Here is a 21,855-nt window from a genome sequence, read left to right as displayed (position 1 = left end):
CGCGTCCCAGCTAAAAACACCTGCTCTCTGTTCCTCCCCCTGGGGAGCCCACACTCCTGGCTCGTTCCAGCCCGGTGGTCTTACTTGCCCCGTGTGGTGGGCTGCACCGTGGCTCACTGCAACATACATCTGCTTGCTGACCCTCAGAACCGTGTCACCTTATTCGGGAAAAGGGCCTTGGCAGGTGTCATTCATTTAATTATCCTGGGATGAGGAGACCACCCCGGATTATCCTGGGGGCCCCAAATTCTCTGTCCTTAGTCCTTATAAGAAATACACGGGGGGGGGGGGCTGTGAAGGGGGAGGCAGAGACGGCAGTGGTGCAGCTGCAAGCAGGGAAGGCCCCACGGCGCCGACAGCCCCAGAAACTGGCAGAGGCATCGCAAGTCTCCCTGGGAGCCGCTGCAGAGGGCTGGCCCTGCCAGTGCCTTCATGGTTGATTCTGGCTTTCAGAACTGTTTGCGAATCCATTTCAGTGGTTTTGAGGCATGAAGTTTGTGATAATTTATCAGGATAGCCTTGGGAAATGAACGCACTCTGCTTTCTATGCATCAATTTTTCTCTGAGTTCCAGCTGCGGCCCCTAGTCCTGGCTAAGGCAGATGGAGCCATTGGTGATGTGCCTGCCTGAGCTCCTGCCCCAGGTTTCTTTGAATAGCGCCCCCCACTTTTTTTTTTTTGCCAGGCAGTTACAGAGTTAGACAGTGAGAGAGAGAGAGAGACAGGTCTTCCTTCTGTTGGTTCACTCCCCTAATGACCGCTATGGCCGGCACTGCGCCAATCTGAAGCCAGGAGCCAGGTACTTCCTCCTGGTCTCCCATGCAGGTGCAGGGACCAAGCACTTGGGCCATCCTCCACTGCCTTCCCGGGCCACAGCAGAGAGCTGGACTGGAAGAGGAGCAACCGGGGCTAGTACCTGGCACCCCAACCGGGACCAGAACCTGGGGTGCCAACACCACAGGTGGATGATTAGCCAAGTGAGCCATGTCGCCAGCCTAAGAGATACCTTGAATAGTGCCCCCCCCCCCTTTTTAAAGATTTATTTATTTATTTGCAAGTCAGAGTTACACAGAGAGAAAGAGAGAGAGAGAGGGAAGTAGGTCTTCCCTCTGCTGGTTCACTCCCCAACTGGCCACAACAGCTGGAGCTGTGCCCAACCAAAGCCTGGAGCCAGGAGCTTCCTCTGGGTCTCCCACGGGGGTGCAATAGCACCGCCTTTTAAAAAAGACTTATTTATCTGGTAGAAAGAGATCTTCTATCCACTGGTTCATTCCCCACATGGCTGCAGCAACCAGGGCTGGATCAGGCTAAAGCCAAGAGCCAGTAGCTCCATCTGGGGCTCCCAAGTGAGTGGCAGGGGCCCAAGTACCTGGGTCATCATCTGCTGCCTTCCAAGGTGCCTTTGGCAGGAAGCTGGATCAGAAATGGAGCAGCCCCTCCAAACTGGCACTCTGATATGAGATGCCCTTGTTGCAAGCAGTGGCCTAACCCATTGCGCCACAATGCCAGCCCCTACATCTTCCATTTGGCATTTAGAAATATCTGACCTGTTGATGTCTCTTTCTCTTCGATGCATATCAACACCTTGAGGCCAGCACTTGGTTTTTCATCTTTGCACCTCCAGTGGGCTGGTACTGCCCTTCAAACGCTGAGTAAGGACAACCCTGATAAGGAGAAGTCAGTCATGACCTGGGCTGCAACAGATCCAACCCTGAGGTCGTTTCTTCTTTGACATTGGACTGAGATCCTGGGTGGCTCTCCAGCCTTAGTCCTTACTTGGGTTCCACTGTGAGGCAGTTTGATCCTGGATTAACTGCGTTGGAGTTCCCATGTTTGCAGCTACAGAATGGGTATAATAGGACTTTGAGTTTGGAATCACTTCGAGGCTCATCTGCTGTTCAGTGGCAATGGTTACTTTCACCACTGTCATCACTATGATTGAAACATGTAAATGGCCTGGCTAGGGTGGGTGACATCTGTAGTTAGGGGTTACCCTGGCGGCCACACCTGCAGAGTGGAGCACTGTGTGCAGAGAACAGTGCATAAAGAATGCTGCTCATGGCCTGCAGTTGCCTGATAGAACTGCAGGGGTGGGGACATTCTTATTTGAAAGAGTTTTGCAGAGAGAGGGAGAGACAGAGAGAGGTCTTCTATCTGCTGGTTCACTCCCCAGTTGGCTGCAACAGCCGGAGATGTGCCGATCCAAAGCCAGGAACCAGGAGCTTCTTCTAGGTCTCCCACAAGGCTACAGGGGCCCAAAGGACTTGGGTAATCTTCCACTGCTTTCCCAGGCCATAGCAGAGAGCTAGATCAGAAGTGGAGCAGTTAGGACTTGAACCAGCACCCATATGGGATGCTGGCACTGCAGACAGCGGCTTTACCCACTACGCCACAGTGCTGGCCCCATCTGGATATCGATAACATCCTTTGCAGGCCATACAAAATGATTGACTTAAAATAAGCCTGCTTAAGATTTATTGGATTTGGAGTCCCGCCTGTGATTGCCTTGGCAGGGTTAGACCTGATGATTCTGTGGGCTTTATACATCCCAAGGGTTGGGCATTCCCCACCCCTGAATTAGGAGAATATGAAGGACCTTCAAAAACTTGGTGGAAGATGCATGATAAAATTATGTGAGAGTTGCCAAATTTTTTTGCATCGGCATTGAGTATCTTTTAATACTGTTTTCCATGAAGTTTTTGAAATACCTTCATCTTCAACAAATATTAATGACCTCTGTGTATGAAGACCTTAAACCGTGCCACAGATGCCTCATGAGCCACCAACACTCCGGTGCGTTAAAGGTTTTTATTAAAATGGTTCCAACTATGCATCCATCCACGGTCAGTGCACTTGGAAAGGCACGATGGGTGTGACCTCAGGTGCAGCGGCCAACAGCTCCCATGGGGGTCATCCCCCCAACACACATACATAACCCGTCAGTGTTAACCGAGACTGGGTGTGCGTTCTACCATCGTCTTGGGCTCCAGTCGGCCGGGCTCCAGCAGTTTGGTGTATGTGGCCTGGCCAGCTAGGCAGACCTGACGAATGCAGGGGCCTGGACACCCAGATGCTGGCTTCCCCAGCCCTGGCCCGGGATTGGCAAGGCACACTGCTGTGTGTGCAGGGAGGGAAAGGACAGAGGCCACTGGCAGGCGATGACTCCTCTCCATGTAGCTTCTTTTTCTCTAATCTGCTCAGGCAGGTCTGCAAGTCAGTGGCTCCTACACTGAAGCTAATGCTCCTGTTTGGACCTGTGTTGGAAGATGTTGGGTCCACTCTTGCACAGAGCAGCCATGCCATTTTTGTCATTCTTTCCTGCACTAATCATTGACCCAGCACGGGGCCTGTGGGCAGGCCTAGAATCTAGGCCTTTTACCTCCCACGCCTTAGTCCTGGTTCTGCCTTCGATCTGTCAAATCAGATCCCGGTTCTTCCCCAAACAGCCCAGTCTTCTTGACCGTGGTTACTCTCGGTGGACTTGTGGTCCAGCAGTAGCAGGTGCAGAGTCTTGGGCCTTCCCGCCAAGGTCTGCACCTGGTTGGTATGAACATTACAGTTTGAGAAGTTTTGAATTTGACCTGCTACGTCACTGCTCCCCAACTCACTTTTTTGTTTGTTTGTTTGTAAATTGCTATTGCTATCAGACCTGCAGGAGCTCAACAAATCTTAGCTGAGAAAGAAATGTTTAACCCAAAGCAATGGCTACTACCCTCAGTGACTGAAATGAAAGTGCAGAATTGCTCCGACCCCAAGGTTGTCATTCTACTGCCTGGAAATCTGTTGATAAATATTCCCGTGTGTCCGTAGCATAATCAGGACAGGTAACAGTGAGGATCATTAGCCTTTCTTCACTTTAGGAGATCGCGGATGCCTTTGAAATCGCTAACGACAGGTTGAGTTATGCTCAGCTTAATTTCATGCTGGGTGTTGCCTGGTGATTTTTACAAGACGGTCATGAGAACAGCTCACTGCAGCCGTCCAGTTGGGGTGGCCACAGCGCTTCCTTCCGCGAGAGGAGTGAAAGCGTCAATCAGTTCCCATGTCCAGCATCACTGTCAGGACAGCGACTGAGAATTCTGCGTGTGAGAGACGTGCCTGGTGCAGACAGCTGTGCTGGAGGGAAGCGCTTCCAATGCGTGCACTCAGCAATATGGAAATGCGCTTGGCCAGCCCCCGAGGAGGAAGGGAAGAAACGCTTAGTTGCCTTTCCAACCACAAAGCAGCTTTCTATTTTGGGTACTTTTGAGACATTTAGAAAAACAGACCAAATTTAATGCCAGATGCCAGTGCCAGACGGTCTTCAATTAAACTCAAGCAAAAACCTCAGGAAGCCACTTCCCCCAGCCCCATCGTCTTTCTCTCCCCATCTCTTCCTCTCGGTGACCTTTGGTCCCATCGTGTGGGCTGAGTTGGCAGGGCCTGGGTCTCTCCAGGAGCCCAAGTCCACCTCTGCTGCGTGTGTCAGGGTCTTCAGCTCAAAGGGCTCGCCCTGCTCCCCTGTCTCCTGGTATGTGGATGGGAGCAGGGGCCACTCCCTCAGACCTGGTCCTTTGTGTCAAAAGAAACCAGCGTTCCTATTTTTCTTTTCTGTCCTGAGTGCCGTTTCATTCTCATCAAGGACACAGCATTAAAGTTCTGCCCCACGGGGCCAGTATCATGCAGCCACTTGCAATGCTGGCATCCCATATTGGAGTGTTGGTTTGAGCTCTGGTTGTACCACTTCTGACCCAGCTCCCTGCTAATGCACCTGGGAAGGCAGTGAGAGATGGCCCAAATGCCTGAGCCCTTGCCACTCATGTGGGAGACCCGGATGGATTTCCTCCCAGCTTCAGCCTGGCCTAGCCCTGACTCTTGAAGCCATTTGGGGAGCAAACCAATGGAGGGAATACCTCTCTCTTTCTCTTTCCCTCTCTCACTCTCTCTCTCTGTGTATGTGTTTGTGTGTGTGTGCTGCTGCTGCTGCTGCTCTGCCTTTTAAATAAATAAATAAAACCTTAAAAAAAGTCTACTCCCTGAGGGTTCTGTAAAGCCCCTTTTTAAAAAAATATTTTTAATTTTTTTATTTTAAAGTTTCAACAGACACATGAACTGTGCATGTGTATAGAGTACTGTATGCTATTTCATTATATGTATACATTATATAACATCCACTCAGGTTAATATATCTATCCTTTCAAGCATTTACTGCTTCTTCTTGGTGAGAACATCTAAAGATCCCATCTTCTAGTTTGTTAAAATAGGGAAGTATACAGTACCTTATTGTTATCTACCTCCACCCTACTGTGCAAGAGAATCCTTCGGAAAGCCCTGTTATACCCCTTGCTCCTCAGACTCATTGAGTAGATCCAAGGATGCTTCAAAAAGTTTGTGGAAAGTGAAACTCAAAGATAAGTTGATTCTGTACAAAAATGTCTTGAAATTCTTGCATACAAGGGATAGTCACAAAGTTCATGGAAAATGCATATTATAAAAACTCATAGGGGCCAACTCTGTGGCACAGCTGTGCTGTAAGCCACCTCTTATGATGCCAGGATCCCATGTTGGAGCATTGGTTGAGTCTCTGCTGCTCCACTTCCCATCCAGCTCCCTGCTCCTGAAACTGGGAAGGCAACAGAAAATAGTCTAAGTACTTGGGTCCCCGCCACCCACATGGGAGACCCGGATCGAGTTCTGGGCTCCTGGCTTTGGCTTGGCCAAGTCCTGGCTGGTGTGGGCATTGGGGGAGTGAACCAACAAATGGGAACTCTGTGTGTCTAGCTCTTTCTGTCTGTCTCTCTTTCTCTCCTTCTCTCTCTCAAATAAGAAAACATTGTATGTAATTTCTACTCTCAGGTGGTCTTGCCAACCAGAATCATAACATTGGGAAGTTATGTAATTCTTTTTTTAAAAAAGATTTATTTATTTATTTGAAAGTCAGAGTTACACAGAAAGAGGAGAGGCAGAGAGAGAAGTCTTCCATCTACTGATTTACTCCACAGATTGCCACAATGGCTGGAGCTGCACCTATCAGGAGCCAGGAGCTTCTTCCAGGTCTCTCATGTGGGTACAAGAGCCCAAGGACTTGGGCCATCTTCTGCTTTCCCAGGCCGTAGCAGAGAGCTGGATTGGAAGTGGAGCATCCAGGTTTCGAACCTGCTCCCATATGCAATGCCGGTGCTTCAGGCCAGGGTGTTAACCTGCTGCGCCACAGCATTGGCCCCGTTATGTAATTCTGTCTTCTTCTACTTCTGCATTCATGAAATAAGACTACTAACAAGTCCAACCATGTAGGTTTGTGCAAGGAACAAGTGTGATAATGTAAGCATAGTGTTTAGCACACTGACAGATCATCCCAAATGCTGCAGACAAGAAGTTTTCAGGGTTCTGATTTTTTTTTTTTTTTTTTTGGTTTTGGAATATCTGTTGTACATATAACTTTTTTTTTTTTTTTTTTTTTTGGACAGGCAGAGTGGATAGTGAGAGAGAGAGACACAGAGAGAAAAGTCTTTCTTTTTGCCGTTGGTTCACCCTCCAATGGCTGCTGCAGCCGGCGCATCGCACTGATCCGAAGCCAGGAGCCAGGTGCTTCTCCTGGTCTCCCATGCGGGTGCAGGGCCCAAGGACTTGGGCCATCCTCTACTGCCTTCCCGGGCAATAGCAGAGAGCTGGCCTGGAAGAGGGACAACCGGGATAGAATCCAGCGCCCCAACCGGGACTAGAACCCAGTGTGCCGGCGCTGCAAGGCGGAGGATTAGCCTGTTAAGCCACGGCGCCGGCCTGTACATATAACTTGAGATATATCAGGGATGAGACCCAACTCTGAACACGTTTCACACAGACCTTACGTGCATAGCCTGGAGGTAATTTTCAACAATATTTTTAGTGCCCCTCTGTTTTGACTGAGACCTCTTACCTATTTCAAGTGTGTGGAATTTTGCACTCGTGGCATCATGTCGGCACTCAAAAATGTTTGGATTTTGGAGCATTTCAGATCTACAGTTTCTAGACTCGCCCCGCTCAGCCTGGTTCAGGTGCTAACTGGAGAGTCGGGAAGAGCCGTGGCTCATAGACGTGTTGAAGGTAGAACACTAAAGCCCACCTGTAGGAAGATACCAAAGCTCTTGCAATTTTCAGAGTGACTTCACATGCACCGGGCCCTGAGCACGTTTTCTTTCTCCCAGTGATGCACAGCATCTGTGCCAGGTTCCTCCCTTCTTTTTTTTTTTTGACAGGCAGAGTGGACAGTGAGAGAGAGACAGAGTGAAAGGTCTTCCTTTTGCCGTTGGTTCACCCTCCAATGGCCGCCGCGGTTGGCGCGCTGCAGCCGGCGCACCGCGCTGATCCGAAGCCAGGAGCCAGGTGCTTCTCCTGGTCTCCCATGGGGTGCAGGGCCCAAGGACTTGGGCCATCCTTCACTGCACTCCCGGGCCATAGCAGAGAGCTGGCCTGAAAGAGGGGCAACCGGGACAGGATCGGTGCCCCGACCGGGACTAGAACCCGGTGTGCTGGCGCCACTAGGCGGAGGATTAGCCTAGTGAGCTGCGGCGCCGGCGGTTCCTCCCTTCTTAACCTCATCCTCCCCTTAACCAGCATCCCTTACTCTCAGCGATATTTTAAGACCCCTTTACTGTGTCTGAATGAAAGTTGATAAATTTATGTGTTTGCATACATAATTTTGAAAATATCAAACTTTAAAGGAAAATTCAAAGAATGTGGTTAACATTAAAATGTGCTGGGGGCAGGCGTTCGGTGCAGTGGCTAGAATGCAGCTTGCGATGCCTGCCTCCCTGTGGAGAGCCTGGGTTTTAGTCCTGGTTTTGCCCCCTTTCCCAGCTTCTTGCTAATGGGAATCCTGCAAGGCAGCAGTGATGGCCCAAGTACATGAGTCCCTGACCTGGGTGGAGTTCCAGGCTCCTGATTTTGTGCTGGTCCTTCTGGCTGTTGTAAACACTTGGGGAGTGAGCCAGAGGGTGGAAGATCTGTCTGTATCTGTTTCTCTCTCTCTCTCTCTCTGCATTTCTTTGCCTTTCAAATAAAAATAAGTAAATAAATATTTTAAATACACACTTTATTATGTAAAAGCCCAGACATGACTACACCAGAAGACAAAGTGGAGTAGTCGGGCAGAATGTGAGTGACAGTTACCGACCAGATGATGTAGGGCATGTTGTGTTAACTCAAGTGGCACGGCCGTCTGTGATGTTCTCTCCAGGGGTGGGTGACATTGGTGAAGTTCAAAAAAGAACAGGGTGTGTTGTCGTCTCTTAGTTATTCAATTACTTTCATTCCTGAGAACTGACAGTGTATACAAACCACACAGACATCCTCATTATACGTGTGACACCGAGGTCAGTGCCACCTTCAAGTCGTTTTAAGCAGATTTTCACTTACAAAAATGTCTGATGGCACTTTGCAAAGCCTCTCAGGGCTGTGGGACACCTGGCATTCCTGCTTCCTGTCCGTGTGATGCCAGAGGCATCCCTGTACCCCCAGCTCGGAGGGAGCAGCCCCAGCCTCAGCCCCAGCGGGAACCAGCGGCCTGGGTGACATTGGCTGTCAGGTTTGAGCCGCAGTGAGGCTGGTGACAGACATGGGAGGACCTGGATGCTGTGCCCAGGAGAGGAGCTGGCTGTATAGCTTTCTTCCAGCCAGGAGAGCCGTCGTTCTCCCAAATGGTTAGCTCTGACTTTTCCAACCTGCTCACCATTTCAAATCCTGAGCCCTGGTAGGGGATAAAATGAGAAAGACAGATAATTTATAGGGGGCAAAAAATGCAAACCCTTTTTGGCTTATTATGGTAGGGGCCAACAGATCCAGTCTACCTTGGCTCATTGATAGGCATCCATGTTCTGGGTCTGCAGTGGTTGGGAGCCATCTCGTTCTAACATGAAACAGTTCTGAAGTTTAATTCTTGTCTCCCTTTAAACTCTAGGTCTGCACGCAGCCTTTCTCCTTTCCCGGTTGGTGAAGTGCACGGTCGCATCTAATCCCTCCTGGCATTTGCCTTGTGCACAGTGGAGCGGGCCCAGCCAATGTGCCTGATTGTTCAGTATTAGCACGCTGCAGGCTGCCGTCTGCTGGGCATCCTCAAGCAAACAAACCCAAAGGCCAAGCTCCCAAACCCGAGCATCGAGCATCGAGCCTTGGACTTTTCCTTTAGTGACACCCACACACCTTCCCGTGGTTCACAGATAGGGTGTGCTGTAGCTAATTTGTCAACAGCGATTTGTGTCAGACCAGGCGCACTTCAAAGGCATGCTAGATTATACTGTCCCAAGGCCGTAATTCTGTGTGCAGCCTTAGCCTAAGACAAAGCGTCTTTGTTGGCCAGTCAGGTGCACGCTGTTAGCAGGGCAGCAGCTGGGGGCCTTGTGAGAAAATCAGAAGTAAAGCAGACCTTGTGAACTCTCAGGGAGCCTGTTGTAGGGCTGGGAATACTCATCTGTGTTACAAGTGCTGAGCGTAGAAAAGAGAGGGCGGGATGCTGATGGAGTCTCCGGGCGGCTGGCCATTTGCTCTGGGGGAGGTGGACTGGACTTTCAGGCTTGAGGACCTTAAAGATTCATTAACGCTTAGACAGGTAAACCACTTTAAATGTTGAGGACTGATTTTCTGAGGAAAGTGTCCTTCCCTCTCTTAATCACGTGCCCTCTCCAGTTCCTGCAGAGCTGACTTCGCATAGTTGTGATAATTTCCATAAAGAGATAGCATTCAGCATTGCGGCCTTTCTGGAAAAGAGCGCTCTCATTTAAAACCTGATCCTTTCTTCTAAGCTTTCCTCTCCATTGAGGAAGTCCTTTCACGTCACCATGATGTTTCAAAACTCTGAGGTGCCTTTGACTCAAGTTAAGGTGCAGTCACCCAGAAGGCAGGTCGGTTGTACAGTAGGAAAGGGTTCTTGTTCCCAGGTGAGTCCCAGGTGTTAACTTGAGGACAGCATAGGAGCCATGTCAGGGCTACCCAAGGCTCCCTGTGTGGTCTGTGCTGGCCTCATTTGACTGTGTGTGGGGACTTGGGGCTCCCTGCTGCTGGCCTAGACTAAGTATCTCCTAGCACTTCAGGTCTCTGTCTGCTCTGCCTGCCTAGAGGCTGGAGCCTTTTGGTAGAACATCTTAGTCAACGTGGAATTTTGGACAGAATGACACATTTGCAAAATTTAATGCCACGTGTTGGAAATATATCTGATCTGGATGAAGGTTCCTGGGTGCATATGTGTACATGTGTGTATATAGTTATTGAGTTGTAATTTTAAGGTGTGTACATGTCATAGATGTTATATCTCAATTAACAATGTAAAAATAATTGGGGTTGGCATTGTGGTGTAGCGGGTAAAGCCTCTGTGATGCTGGCATCCCATATGGGTGCCAGTTCAAGTCCTGGCTGCTCCACTTCTGATCCAGCTCCTTGCTAATGGGCCAGGGAAAAGCAATGAAAGATGGCCCAAATACTTGGTTCCCTGTACCCATGTGGGAGACCTGGAGGAAGCTCCTGGCTCCTGGCTTCAGGCTGGCCCAGCCCTGGCTGTTGCAGCATATGGAAACTGAACCAGTGGATGGAAGATCTCTTGTTTCTCCTTCTCTCTCTCTGTAACTCTGAGTTTCAAATAAATAAATAAATTTTTTTATTAAAAATATAAAAATAATAACAGTAAAACTCAACTATCCCAATCATGGGAGGATTGTCAATTTTGATTGATCCTGGAGGTAGTTTAGCAAGGGTTGATGCATTTTTGGACACTCTGAAGTAAATTTTCAGAATTTTAATGTTTTTCTTTTAAAACTCTTTAACAGTTGAAATGACCAAAATGGCCAATAAGGGAAGATTAATTGTAATAACTGTTTGTTTCTTTTCCAAACTGGGCACAGTTTAGTAGAATAATAGAAAAAACTTTGAACCCCAAAAAAAGGATGGGGGAAAGGAATTTTCTGGACAAAGAGGATGAAAATACTTACTGTACAACCATTCTCTGATGCTTCAAGATTTCTGAAGTTTAAATACCTAAAATGTGAAGATATTAAATTTTAGCTAACTCACTATTTTGATCTAGTTGTCATGTTTCATGTTTATTCCCTTGTATCCACTCTCATATTTTTCAGCTAATCCTTTTTTTAAAAAAAAAGATTTATTTATTTATTTGAAAAGCAGACTTACAGAGAGGCAGAGGCAGAGAGAGAAAGAGAGAGAGAGAGATCTTCCATCTGATGTTTTACTTCCCAAATGGCTACAACAGCCAAGGCTGGGCCAGATTGAAGCGAAGAGCCAGGAGCTTCATCCAGGTCTCCCATGTGGGTGGCAGGGACCCAAGCACTTGAGCTATCTCCAGTGCTTTCCCAGGTGCATTAGGAGGGAGCTGGATCAGAAGTGGAGTGGCCGGGACTTGAACCGGCACCTGTATGGGATGCTGGCACTGCAGGCAGCTGCTGACTTGCTGCACCACAGCGTCGGCCCCTCAGCTAATTCTTAAACCAACCCCCACCCTCGCACAAACACACACAACTTCTGACCTGAAACCAGTAGTGTTTGGTTAGCCTTCGGATGAAGCCCAGCGGTGCGTGAACAATGACTACATGATGGCAAAGTGAACAAAAGCAGAACTTGCAGTAGAATCTTTCCTTTCAGCATTGGTTGCCAGAGTTCAGACACTAAGGAGAGTGAAGTGCCGTTTCGGGGAGAGCTTTCAAGAAAATCAAATTTGATGTCACTCCATGATCACATTACATCTAGAAAGTGCAGAGGCTGAACGGCAATTACATTTGCATTTCCTCTCCCCAGCCAAGCCAGCCAGGCTGGCCTTCTCCCAGGCCCTTGCAGATAGCGTGGAGTGCTTCGTAACGTCATTATGTTTTCTGAAAGAGTGACATTGAGCATGAACTCTTGTGTTGCAACAGGACAGCTGGGAAGTGGTGGAAGGCCTGAGGGGGGAGATGACTTACACCCAGGAGCCGCCCATCCAGAAAGGATTTTTGCTGAAAAAGAGGAAATGGCCCTTAAAAGGCTGGCACAAGGTAAGACGTGGACCCTGGCCTCCCCTTGGCTCGTATCTACCTGCAAGGCCCCTTTGTGTACCCGGCTCAGAGACTCTGACCTGTCATTTGGAGCCGACACTTGAGACGAGAGGGACAGCATTTCAGTGCAGTGTCTTAATGAGCCATCCTTTCTTCCCCATAGAGGTTCTTCTATCTGGACAAAGGAATCTTGAAATACGCCAAGAGCCAAACCGACGTAAGTGTCCCTGTTGGTGCAGCGTGCTACGAGGAATTGTAAAGGCTGCTGTCCATCTGAGCCCTTCTGTTCCCTGAACCGAAACCTTGGTGGCTCTGTCTTCCCTGGGGGGAACAGCAGGGCTGGCTCCCCAGTGTCTTGGTGCCGAGTTCCAGAACGGCTCAGCTCACCTGCCAGGTGGAGCGCCAGGGGCTCCTCCACTACCCCACTGAGTATCCAAAGCATGTTTTGGTCCCAGGGGTTCACTAGCTGGGAGAAGGAATCTTTGCTGGCTGTGTGACCTGCTTTCTCCTTAACGCCCCCAATCCTCAGTCTTCTCATCTGTAGGATGGGGAGAGTGCTTCCTACCCCACAGATTTAGAAAGAGGGTGCAGTGTACCGGCACACACCAGGGACGTGACAGGCAGCAGCGTTTGTGTTTACTGCCGGTGGATGTGGAAGGAGAGGGGAGAGGACAGGATGGCCTGGGATGTCACTTTAACCCCGTGGTTCTCAAGCGGCCTCTTGGCACCCTGCAGGTGGAGAGGGAGAAGCTGCATGGTTGCATTGACGTGGGCCTGTCGGTGATGTCTGTGAAGAAGTCATCCAAGTGCATCGACCTGGACACCGAGGAGCACATCTACCACCTGAAGGTGAGGCTGCGGGGCTGCCGGGAGGGGTTGTCAGCGGCTGCCCGTGGGTGTTCCGCCAGCGTGAATGTGTGACGATCTTCATGGCCATCGTGTTTCTGATGGACACCACTGCTGTTTGGATGCACTAGTTCTTCATGTGCAGGATGTTGCGTGCACTGCTGGAAAGCTTAGCATCCTGCTGCCTCGTCCCTTCTCCCCAGCGACCTTTGTGTGTCCATCCCTGCCCCCCTCAGGCAGATGTACCATCTGCGGTGAAGCACCATTTACGCTAGCATAGAATGTGTGTCCTGAAATGCAATGTAACGGTTAGTCTGTGGGAACCTGTGTTACAACTTGAGCTAACTGTATGGGATTCCATTAAAGTTTCCATCTTCTAGTGAAAGGTTTTCCCCTAGGAAGTTTTCCCCCAAAGCGTGGGTCTACAGAGAGTACCTCTCACACTGTTTACTGTCTTGTGCATGCTTGCACAATCTCTCCTACAGGTGGTCTAGACGGTTAGAAGCAGGAAGAATGAGACCCAGATCTGGTTCACATCTTTTTTTTTAAAGATTGTTATTATTCATTTTAGAGATAGAGTTACAGACGGGGGGAGGGGGGGGGGGAGAAAGAGAATGGTCTTTCATTCACTGGTTTACTTTCCAAATGGCCGGAGCTAGGCTGATACAAAGCCAGAAGCTTCTTCTGGGTCTCCCATGCAGGTGCAAGGGATCAGGCATGTGGGCCATCTTCTACTGCTTTGCTTTGTCTCAGGCCATAGCAGAGAGCTGGGAAGAGGAGCAGCTGGGATATGAACCAACACCCATATGGGATGTTGGCACTGAGGTGGAGGCTTGGCCCGCTATGCCACAGCGCCAGCCCCTGGTTCACATCTTGACGTGGCTACCTGTTCACCTGAACTCTGGAAAATTATTTAATCTCTGAAAGTCTCACTTTTTTATTTTTGCCTAAAAAAAAGAAAAGTAATGACCATACTCGTCTTGTCAGACTGCATGTGGAGTCTTGACATAATGGCTGGCCCATAATACACTTGGTAAGTTTAGTCATTGTACATACACAGCGCCTGAGTGATTAGGTGGTACCCAAGTGATAGAAATTCATTGAGAAAATGCTCAAACTCTTGTCTTCCATGAGCAAACTATGTGGGATATTGAGAATGATGGCTGAAGATTAGGGAAAGGAAGGCACAAGGTCTCAAGTGTCATAACCTACCCCGTCCCCTTCATGGTGTGTGTGAGGGTGTGTGTGTGTGTGTGTGAGGACCCAGCAGCACGGGCCTGACACATGCGTGTGTGGTTGGTGGAATGGGCGATAGGGGCAAATCCACGCCGTCTGCCCCACTAACTCTGCCCCTCTGGGTGTGCTCAGTGGTGCAGAAGCCGGATTTCTCAGTCTGGGCACTGCTGATCGTGGACTCGGTAATGCCTTGTTGTGGGGACTGCCCTGGGCATCATAGGATGGTGGGGCAGTGGCCCTGGCCTCTCCCACTAGATCCTAGAGCATCCTTCCCCAGTGGTGACAACCAGAAATATCTCCAGACCGTCCCCCAGAGTCCCCTGGGGGGCCAAATCATCCTTGGCTGTGAACAGTTTGTGGGAGGCAAAGGAGGGAAGAGCTTGCGGTCTTAAGAGGAGGAATTAGGAAGCTGAACTAGCCCCGCCTCCCCTCCCCTCCCCCACCCCCCATCTCAGAGGTCAGTCTCCACCAGAATTTAGATTATTTCCTGCCTGTACTTCCAGTGGCTCTTAGTTCTGTGTTTTGACAGAGTCAGGAAATAATAGGTTCTTATCTATCTACTATTCTAGTTAATGGAATAAAAGCAATTTTGAATTCCTAGCTTTTAAAGGATCAGAGTGCCTTCACATAGGTGGCGTACTTCAGATCATGATTAGCAGAGTTTCTCGTCCGTGGGGTTCCCTTTGTGTGCTGTTTGGCGTCCTGCTCCTCTTCCTGACCGTCAGCCGTGACTGCCACTGTGGGCAAGTGCGGGTGCTCGGGGCTTGCAGTTTGGAGCCTCAGGGTCAGACAGTGTCAGTGTAAGACGTGGGCCATCCACGGCCGTTCTCTTCCAGAGATGAGTGGTGGTCTCGGCTGCACGGGAGAAAGTGGCTGTCCACCCACCGAGGCAGAGCGGCCCGAGGGGCTGGGACAGCACCCTGGTCAGTTACTCAACAAGCCCTTCCGTGCTTCCACTTTGTTTAACCAGCAGAGGGGTGTGTTCTTGGGCGCTGATCTTTAAGGGCTTCTGGAAATAGATCAGTGCCGACAAGATTCCTGACAAGTTCCTCTCCAGCACAGCTGGGAAATGCAATGCGTTCCAGGAACATAGTAGAGGGGAGGCGAATAGAAGTGAGTCTTTTCTTCCTGTAAGTGACACCTGCAGTGGCACCTGTCTTCTTGGTGTTTACCCGGTCAACACAAGGGCCCATCCAACAGTTTCTCAGTGCACGCCGCTGCTGCCATTTGCTGGCACGTCACTGTGCCGAGCTGTGGCCTTAGTAAAGCTTGACCTGGATTTCGTCCTGGAAGTCAGTTGTACGTGCATCTTTGGGGTTATTTTAAATTGCAGCTTCCTAGGGCTTTGTGGCCTAATAAACAGAGATCTATCATTTTCTCTGTGAAAGTATTAGTGCCGTAGTTCCCCCACGTATCATTTTCCATGGTGTTAGTCAGTATTGAATGCAAATATTAAAGGAAAATCCCAGAAGTAAACAGATCATCAGTTTTAAGTTGCATGCTGTTCTTAGGAGAGTGGTAAAATCTCAGGCCGTGGTGACCTGTCCCACCCGGGGCGTGAATAGCCCTCTGTCCTGTGTGCCTACACAGTGTATGGTATTCACCCGTTAGGTACTTGTAGCCATCTCATTTGTCAGATCTACTGGAGGGGTATCAGAGTGCCTGTGTTTAAGTCATCCTCATTTTACTTAAAATGGCCTCAAAATATAAGAGGAGTGATGGTGGCACTTTGTACAAGGGTATTTCAAAAAATTCACGGAAAATGAAATCAAGAAATAAGGTTATCTTAATGCAAAAGATATAAATCCATGAGTACAAACGGTCTTCAAAAAGTTTATGGAAACAGGTATTAAGAAAAAAAAGGGCACGAATTAAGTTATTTTGCACCAAAATAAACTTATCTTTTAGCTCCACTTTTCCAAACTTTTTGATGCACCTTGTATATGTCAAAGGGAAGCCCTAAAGTGAGGAGGTGAAAGTGCAGTAAGATAAGAGAAGATAAGAGAGACAGACAGACAGACACCATGCTCATTCAGCTTTTATTAAGGCATATTGTTACCATTGTCTATTTTATTGACAGTAATGGTTGTTATCCCTTACTGTGCCTGACTTACCACCTTTATCCTAAGTATCCACGCATAGAAAGAAACTGAGTACCTTGTGGGTCTAGTACTCTGCACATTGGTGGGTGTTAGTTGAGGGTCGTCCTGGGATGTAGCCTCCTTTGCATGAAAGGGGACTCTCATATGCTCTGATACACAAAAATACTGACTTTTAAGAAAAATATGTTGAGGGACTGGTGCTGCGGTATAGTAGGTTAAACCTCCACCTGTGGTGCTTGTATCCTATATGGGCGCCAGTTCAAGTCCTAGCTGCTGCTCTTCCAATCCAGCTCCCTGCTAGTGGCCTAGGAAAACAGCAGAAGATGGCCCAAGTACTTGGGCCCCTGCACCCATGTAGGGGACCTGGAGGAAGCTCCTGGCTCTTGGCTTCAGATTAGCCTAGCTCTGGCTGTTGCTGTCATTTGGGGAGTGAACCAGCAAATGGAAGACCTCTCCCTCTCTCTCTAACTCTGCCTTTCAAATAAATAAATAAATCTTTTAAAAAATAAGAAAAGTATGTGATATGTTTTATGCACTTGTTACATTTCTATTTTTATGAACATTTAAAATATTTTCTAATAAAAGTTACTCCTGATGGAAATTAGCAATTGCTAGGTACTCTCTGTGCAGAGAATGGCCAAGTGTTTGTGAGTGTAAAAACGAAGAGGTAAAACCCTGCAATGCTTGATCAGGCTTCTTTGTTCTGAGAGTGGGAGCAACGTTCTTTTACAAAACCCTCACGTTCATTGACCTACACTCCTTGGCAGGATATTCTTTGTCAGACAAGGTAGGCAAGGTTAAATGTTTTAGGAAGAATTTACTAATCCATTCCAGCTCAGAGAAGATGGATCTGAAAAGGTGGAATTGTAAAAGAATGGAGAAAGAAACATGATGCTAATCTTGTCAGAATGGTAGCAGAGGCTGGGGTTGGAGAACGTGGAAAGGCTCTAAGATTCAGATAGAAAGGGAGCGGGCATTTGGTGCAGTGGTTCCGACTCTACTTGAGATGCCTGCGTCCCACGGAGTGCCTGGTTGAAATCCTGCGTGCACTTACATTTCCCCTTCTGTTCATGCATGCCCTGGGAGAGACAGCAGTGGTGACTCAAGTGCTTGGGTCCCTGCCCTCCAAGTGAGAGACCTGGATGGAATTCTAGGCTCCTAGCTTTGGTCTGGCCCAGCCCTACCTATTGCAGGCATTTGGGGAGTGAACCACTGGACTGAAGATTTCTTTCTATTTGTCTCCCTTTCTGTCTGTGTGCCTTTGCAACAAAAGTGAGAATAAAATAAATAGGGGCTGGTGTTGTGGCGCAGCGGGTTAAAGCCCTGGCCTGAAGTGCCGGCATCCCATATGGGCGCCGGTTCAAGACCTGGCTGCTCCACTTCAAATCCAGCTCTCTGCTATGGCCTGGGATAGCAGAAGATGGCTCAAATCCTTGGGCCCCTGCACCCACATGGGAGACCTGGAGGAAGCTCCTGGCTCCTGGCTTCGGATGGGTGCAGCTCCCACCGTTGCGGCCATCTGGGGAGTGAACCAGCAAATGGAAGACCTCTCTCTCTCTCTCTGTCTCTACCTCTCTATCTGTAACTCTTTCAAATTAATAAAATAAATCCTTTTTTTAAAAAAAAGAATAAAATAAGTAAAAATATTTAAAAAGGAGATAGAATTGTAAATTTCAGTTTATTTAATGTGATTTTTTTGCTTTCTAAAAATAGCATAAAATTGGCCTCTTTCATAGAAATCCTGAATGTATACATAGTGAAAACTGTTTTTTTCTCTGCATTTCCTCCTGCAGCTGGTTTCAGTAGGCCATAGAGAGGCTGGTGCAGTGGCACAGGCAGCAAAGCCACTACCTCCAATACCAGCATCCCATTTGGGCACTGGTTCCATTCCTGGCTGCTTCTCTTCCAATCCAGCTCCCTGCTAACGTGGGTGGGAAAGCAGTAGAAGATGGCCCAAGTGCTTGGGTCTCTGCACCTAGATGGGAGACTGGCTCCTGGCTTCTTTCTAGCCCAGTCCTAGCCATTGTGGCTGTTCGGGAGTGAACCAGCAGGTGGAAGAACCCTTTCTCTCTCTGTAACTCTGCCTTCCAAATAACATAAATAAATACAAATAAAATAAAAAAGACTGAGTTGAAAAGAGAGAGAGGTCAAGAGTGAGCTCAGCTGGACAAGTACTTTCTCATTTCCGTGGGTGACCCTCTCGTTCCCTGGTGTGGACGTCGCTCTGTAGGTCAAGTCCGAGGACGTCTTCGATGAGTGGGTGTCCAGGCTGCGGCACCACCGCATGTACCGGCAGAACGAGATCGCCATGTTCCCCCGGGAAGTGAGCCACTTCCTCCCAGCATCCACAGCGACAGACCCTCCTCCTGGCGTGTTTGATCCTGTTTCCAGTAGGAAGGTAATGAGCGTTCTGCCAATTAGGAGTCGAAAAGAAGGGGGTGGCATTGTCCCAGGGGGGGACCCATCTCGGGAGCTAGTCTGAGGGCAGAGGTTTGCAGGGAGAAGCCGGGCAGTGGGGCTGGGGTTTTATTAGTCTCTGCCCAGTGAGGCCGAGCCAGGCCCAGACGGGCACCGTGAACAGAGGTACAGGGCCTGGAGAAGAGCAGAAGGAGGACTTTGGTGTCTCTGAACACTCCAGCTCGCTCTTGACCGGCTTGACATAGATCTCTCGTCTGATTACTACGTGCAGCCAGTACGTGTGCAGCCATAGTGGGTTGCAGACCGTCTCTATACATTTATATCATCGTTTTGATGTTTTACCATTGGACACAGCATGGGGGGAAGTCAGGTCTCTCCTCCAAGGCCAGATAGCCCGGGTTACCAAGCTGGGGTGACCGCCAAAGGTGGTAGGGGCTCCTGCGGAGAACGTTGCTAGAAGCTTCTCCGGTTCCTGGTACCTGGTGTCTGTCGGCGCCTGGCCCAGCCTGTGACCCCTGCCCTGGCTGAAGTGTCCCCGCTGCGTCGTCTTGCGTCATCTCCTATGCTTTTGTCTTTGCCGAACAGCGCAGCAGTATATCGAAGCAGAGCTCATTTCAAACCGGAAGCAACTTGTCGTTTTCTTGCGGTGAGACGCGGCTTCCTCTCTGGTTGCAGTCTTCGGAGGACATGGAGAAATGCTCAAAAGGTAGAGGGACCGGGAGCCCCTGCTCCTCCCTGCCCCGGCGGCCTTCTGTGATCCGGGATGGAGCTCAGCCCCGGGGGCCCTTCTGTGATCCGGGATGGAGCTCACCCCGGGGGCCGTTCCTGTCCTTCCCCTTCGCCCATCTGCACTCTTTCCCGGGCTACAGGCGTTGTCAGCAGAAAGTGTTTTCCATGTGACTTCACCTGGGTGTGCGTGCAGACAGTTTCCTCTTCTACTCCGTGAATACTGACTGCTGCTGCTTTCCCACATGGGCTTGTGACCTACACGCTCTGTAGGTCAAGTCCAAGGACCACTTTTCCATTTGGGCAGATACAGTCCTGGGGTGGGGACTGCCCAGCTCTCTCTCGCTCATTCTCGCTCGCTCTCTCTCTCTTGCTCTCTCTTTCTCTTTCTCTCTCTCCCCAAGTGCCCCAAATGATTCCAGTGCACATGCAAGATGGAGAGTAAGGATCCTGAACGTGAGCGGGTGACCACGTGGAACTCCCCACCTTGTAGGTTTTCTTTCCCCAGGCTGCATCAATCGAGCTTTTATTTGCTTGTTTATTTTTAAAGACATTTATTTATTTGAAAGGCAGAGTTACAGAGAGAGGCAGAGAAAGAGAAGTCTTCCGTCTGCTGGTTCACTCCCCAAATGGCCACAAAGGCCAGGGCTGAGCTAGACAGAAGCCAGGAGCCAGGAGCTTCTTCCAGGTCTCCCATATGAGTGCAGGAGCTCAAGGACTTAGGCCATTTTCTACTGCTATCCCAGGCCATAGCAGAGAGTTGGATAGGAAGAGGAGCAGCTGGGACTCAAACCAGTGCCCAGATAGGATGCTGGCACTGTAGACAGGGGCTTAACCTTCTATGCCACAGCACTGGCCCCCAGGAGAGCTTCTAAAATGCAGGGATGCCTATGCCCAGGCCTAGCTCCCAGAGACTCTCTTTAAATTCGCCTGGGGTGGGGCCCTGGTAGCACTGATTTTCCTGGGTGATTCTGAGCCATGGTTAGGACCCCCTTCCATAAGGAAGCTCGGCATTCTCCATTTTGATTAGCAGGGAACTAAAAGACAAAAAAATCAACAGTGGGACTGGCAGCATTCTCATTCAGTTGATGGCAGGGAGGACTTGGGCAGAGGCAATTTTCAAAATTTCTCCAATTGATCTTTAATTTTATTATTTTGGAGGTAGGAGTGGAGAGGAGAGAGAGAGAGAGAACTTCCATGTGTGAGGAGCTCTCCAAATGGCCTGCAGTGGCCAGGGCTGGGCCAGGCCAAAGGCAGGAGCAGGAAACGCAATCCTGGCCTTTTACCTGGGTGGCAGGAACCTGGTTACTTGAGCCACCGTCACTGCCTCCCAGGTTCTGCATTAGCAGGAAGCTGGAGTCAGGAACCAGATCCAGGGATTCAACCCATTCCAGTGTGGAACGCAGGTGACTCAACCACTAGGCAGAATCGCCTGTCCTGCAGTTGAGTTCTAGAAAGTAGAACCACAGTGGAGAGCCACTCATGGAGAGGCCGCCAGCTCCAGCCTTGAAGAAGGCAGGCGTTACTGCTGTCCAGTCAATGACACTCAAGGCCTTCGCTGAGTGATGTTTGGTCATGGGGTCCCTGAAGCTTGCCTCTGGGCCAGCAGCCTTGGCCTGGGACTGTACCAGAAATGCAGATTCTCAGGCTGAACCCAGATGTCCTGAATCAGAGAGCGGAAGTGGCTCCAGTGAGCTGTGTTTTTATGAGTGCTGCGCCCAACACTGGTGACACCAAGGTTTGAGAGCCCCTAGGCTCGGGCACTGGCCTCGATCCTCACCGGAGACACCCATCCACCTCCAGCACTCCCGAGTCTGTGACTGGGATGTGGCTGAGAGCACACAGGCAGCCTTGAGCTCCCTCTGCTCGGGCTCCTCCGGTCCTCGTGCAGGTCCAAGATTAACACAGTTGTTCTCAGAGACTGCTGCAGCCCTCAGTTGAGTCTCATCCATTGAGTGTGTATCGTGTCCTTATGAAAGATAACAGCAGCCTGTTATCGCAGGATTAGGGGTGATGGTGATGGTGATGATGGGCACTAATTTATCCTTGTCACATAGAAGACACTGTTCCCAGCACCCTGCATATAGCAGCTCCCTGACCTCTCGCAGTCGTATAATTATCCCCGCTGACCAGATGAGGCACGGAGAAGTTACTTCATCTGCCCAGGAGTCTCCGTTAAGTGGATTCCAACTGGGACAGCGTGGTTCTGCAGATCCACGTCCTTAGCCATTGCTGTCCACGGCCTTTTTTCTAGAAAAAGAAAGCAACATTTCCTACCACTCTAGATGAGAAGCAGTCACATAGAGGTGAATAAGGGAAGTAGCTTGGGGACTGGCATCATGCTGAGTGGGTTAAGCCAGTACCTGCAATGCCTGCATCTCATAACAGAGCACTGGTTCAAGTCCTGGCTGCTCCACTTCCAATCTGGCTCCCCGTTAACGTGCCTGGGAAAGCAATAGAAGATGGCCCAAGTGCTTATACCTCTGTCTCCCCTGTGGGAGACCAGGATGGAGTTCCTGGCTCCTGGCTTCAACCTGGCCC

The 21,855-nt window shown here is 49.6% G+C and overlaps 1 protein-coding gene across 5 annotated transcripts in view; it reads left to right on the top strand.

Moving 5' to 3' along the window:
- OSBPL3 (oxysterol binding protein like 3) overlaps positions 1-21,855 on the top strand; it is a 205,149-nt gene that overhangs the window by 107,624 nt on the left and 75,670 nt on the right. For all 5 annotated transcript variants that reach the window (XM_062178455.1, XM_062178453.1, XM_062178454.1 and 2 more), the window contains exons 4-8: positions 11,870-11,986; positions 12,150-12,203; positions 12,722-12,835; positions 18,401-18,568; positions 19,174-19,294. In XM_062178455.1, coding sequence (XP_062034439.1) covers positions 11,870-11,986; positions 12,150-12,203; positions 12,722-12,835; positions 18,401-18,568; positions 19,174-19,294 — 574 coding nt within the window. The remainder of the gene's footprint in view (positions 1-11,869; positions 11,987-12,149; positions 12,204-12,721; positions 12,836-18,400; positions 18,569-19,173; positions 19,295-21,855) is intronic.

The sequence above is a fragment of the Lepus europaeus genome, chromosome 20 (genome assembly GCF_033115175.1).
Source record: "Lepus europaeus isolate LE1 chromosome 20, mLepTim1.pri, whole genome shotgun sequence".
NCBI lineage: Eukaryota > Metazoa > Chordata > Mammalia > Lagomorpha > Leporidae > Lepus > Lepus europaeus.
This window is presented reverse-complemented; position numbering and strand designations above follow the sequence as displayed.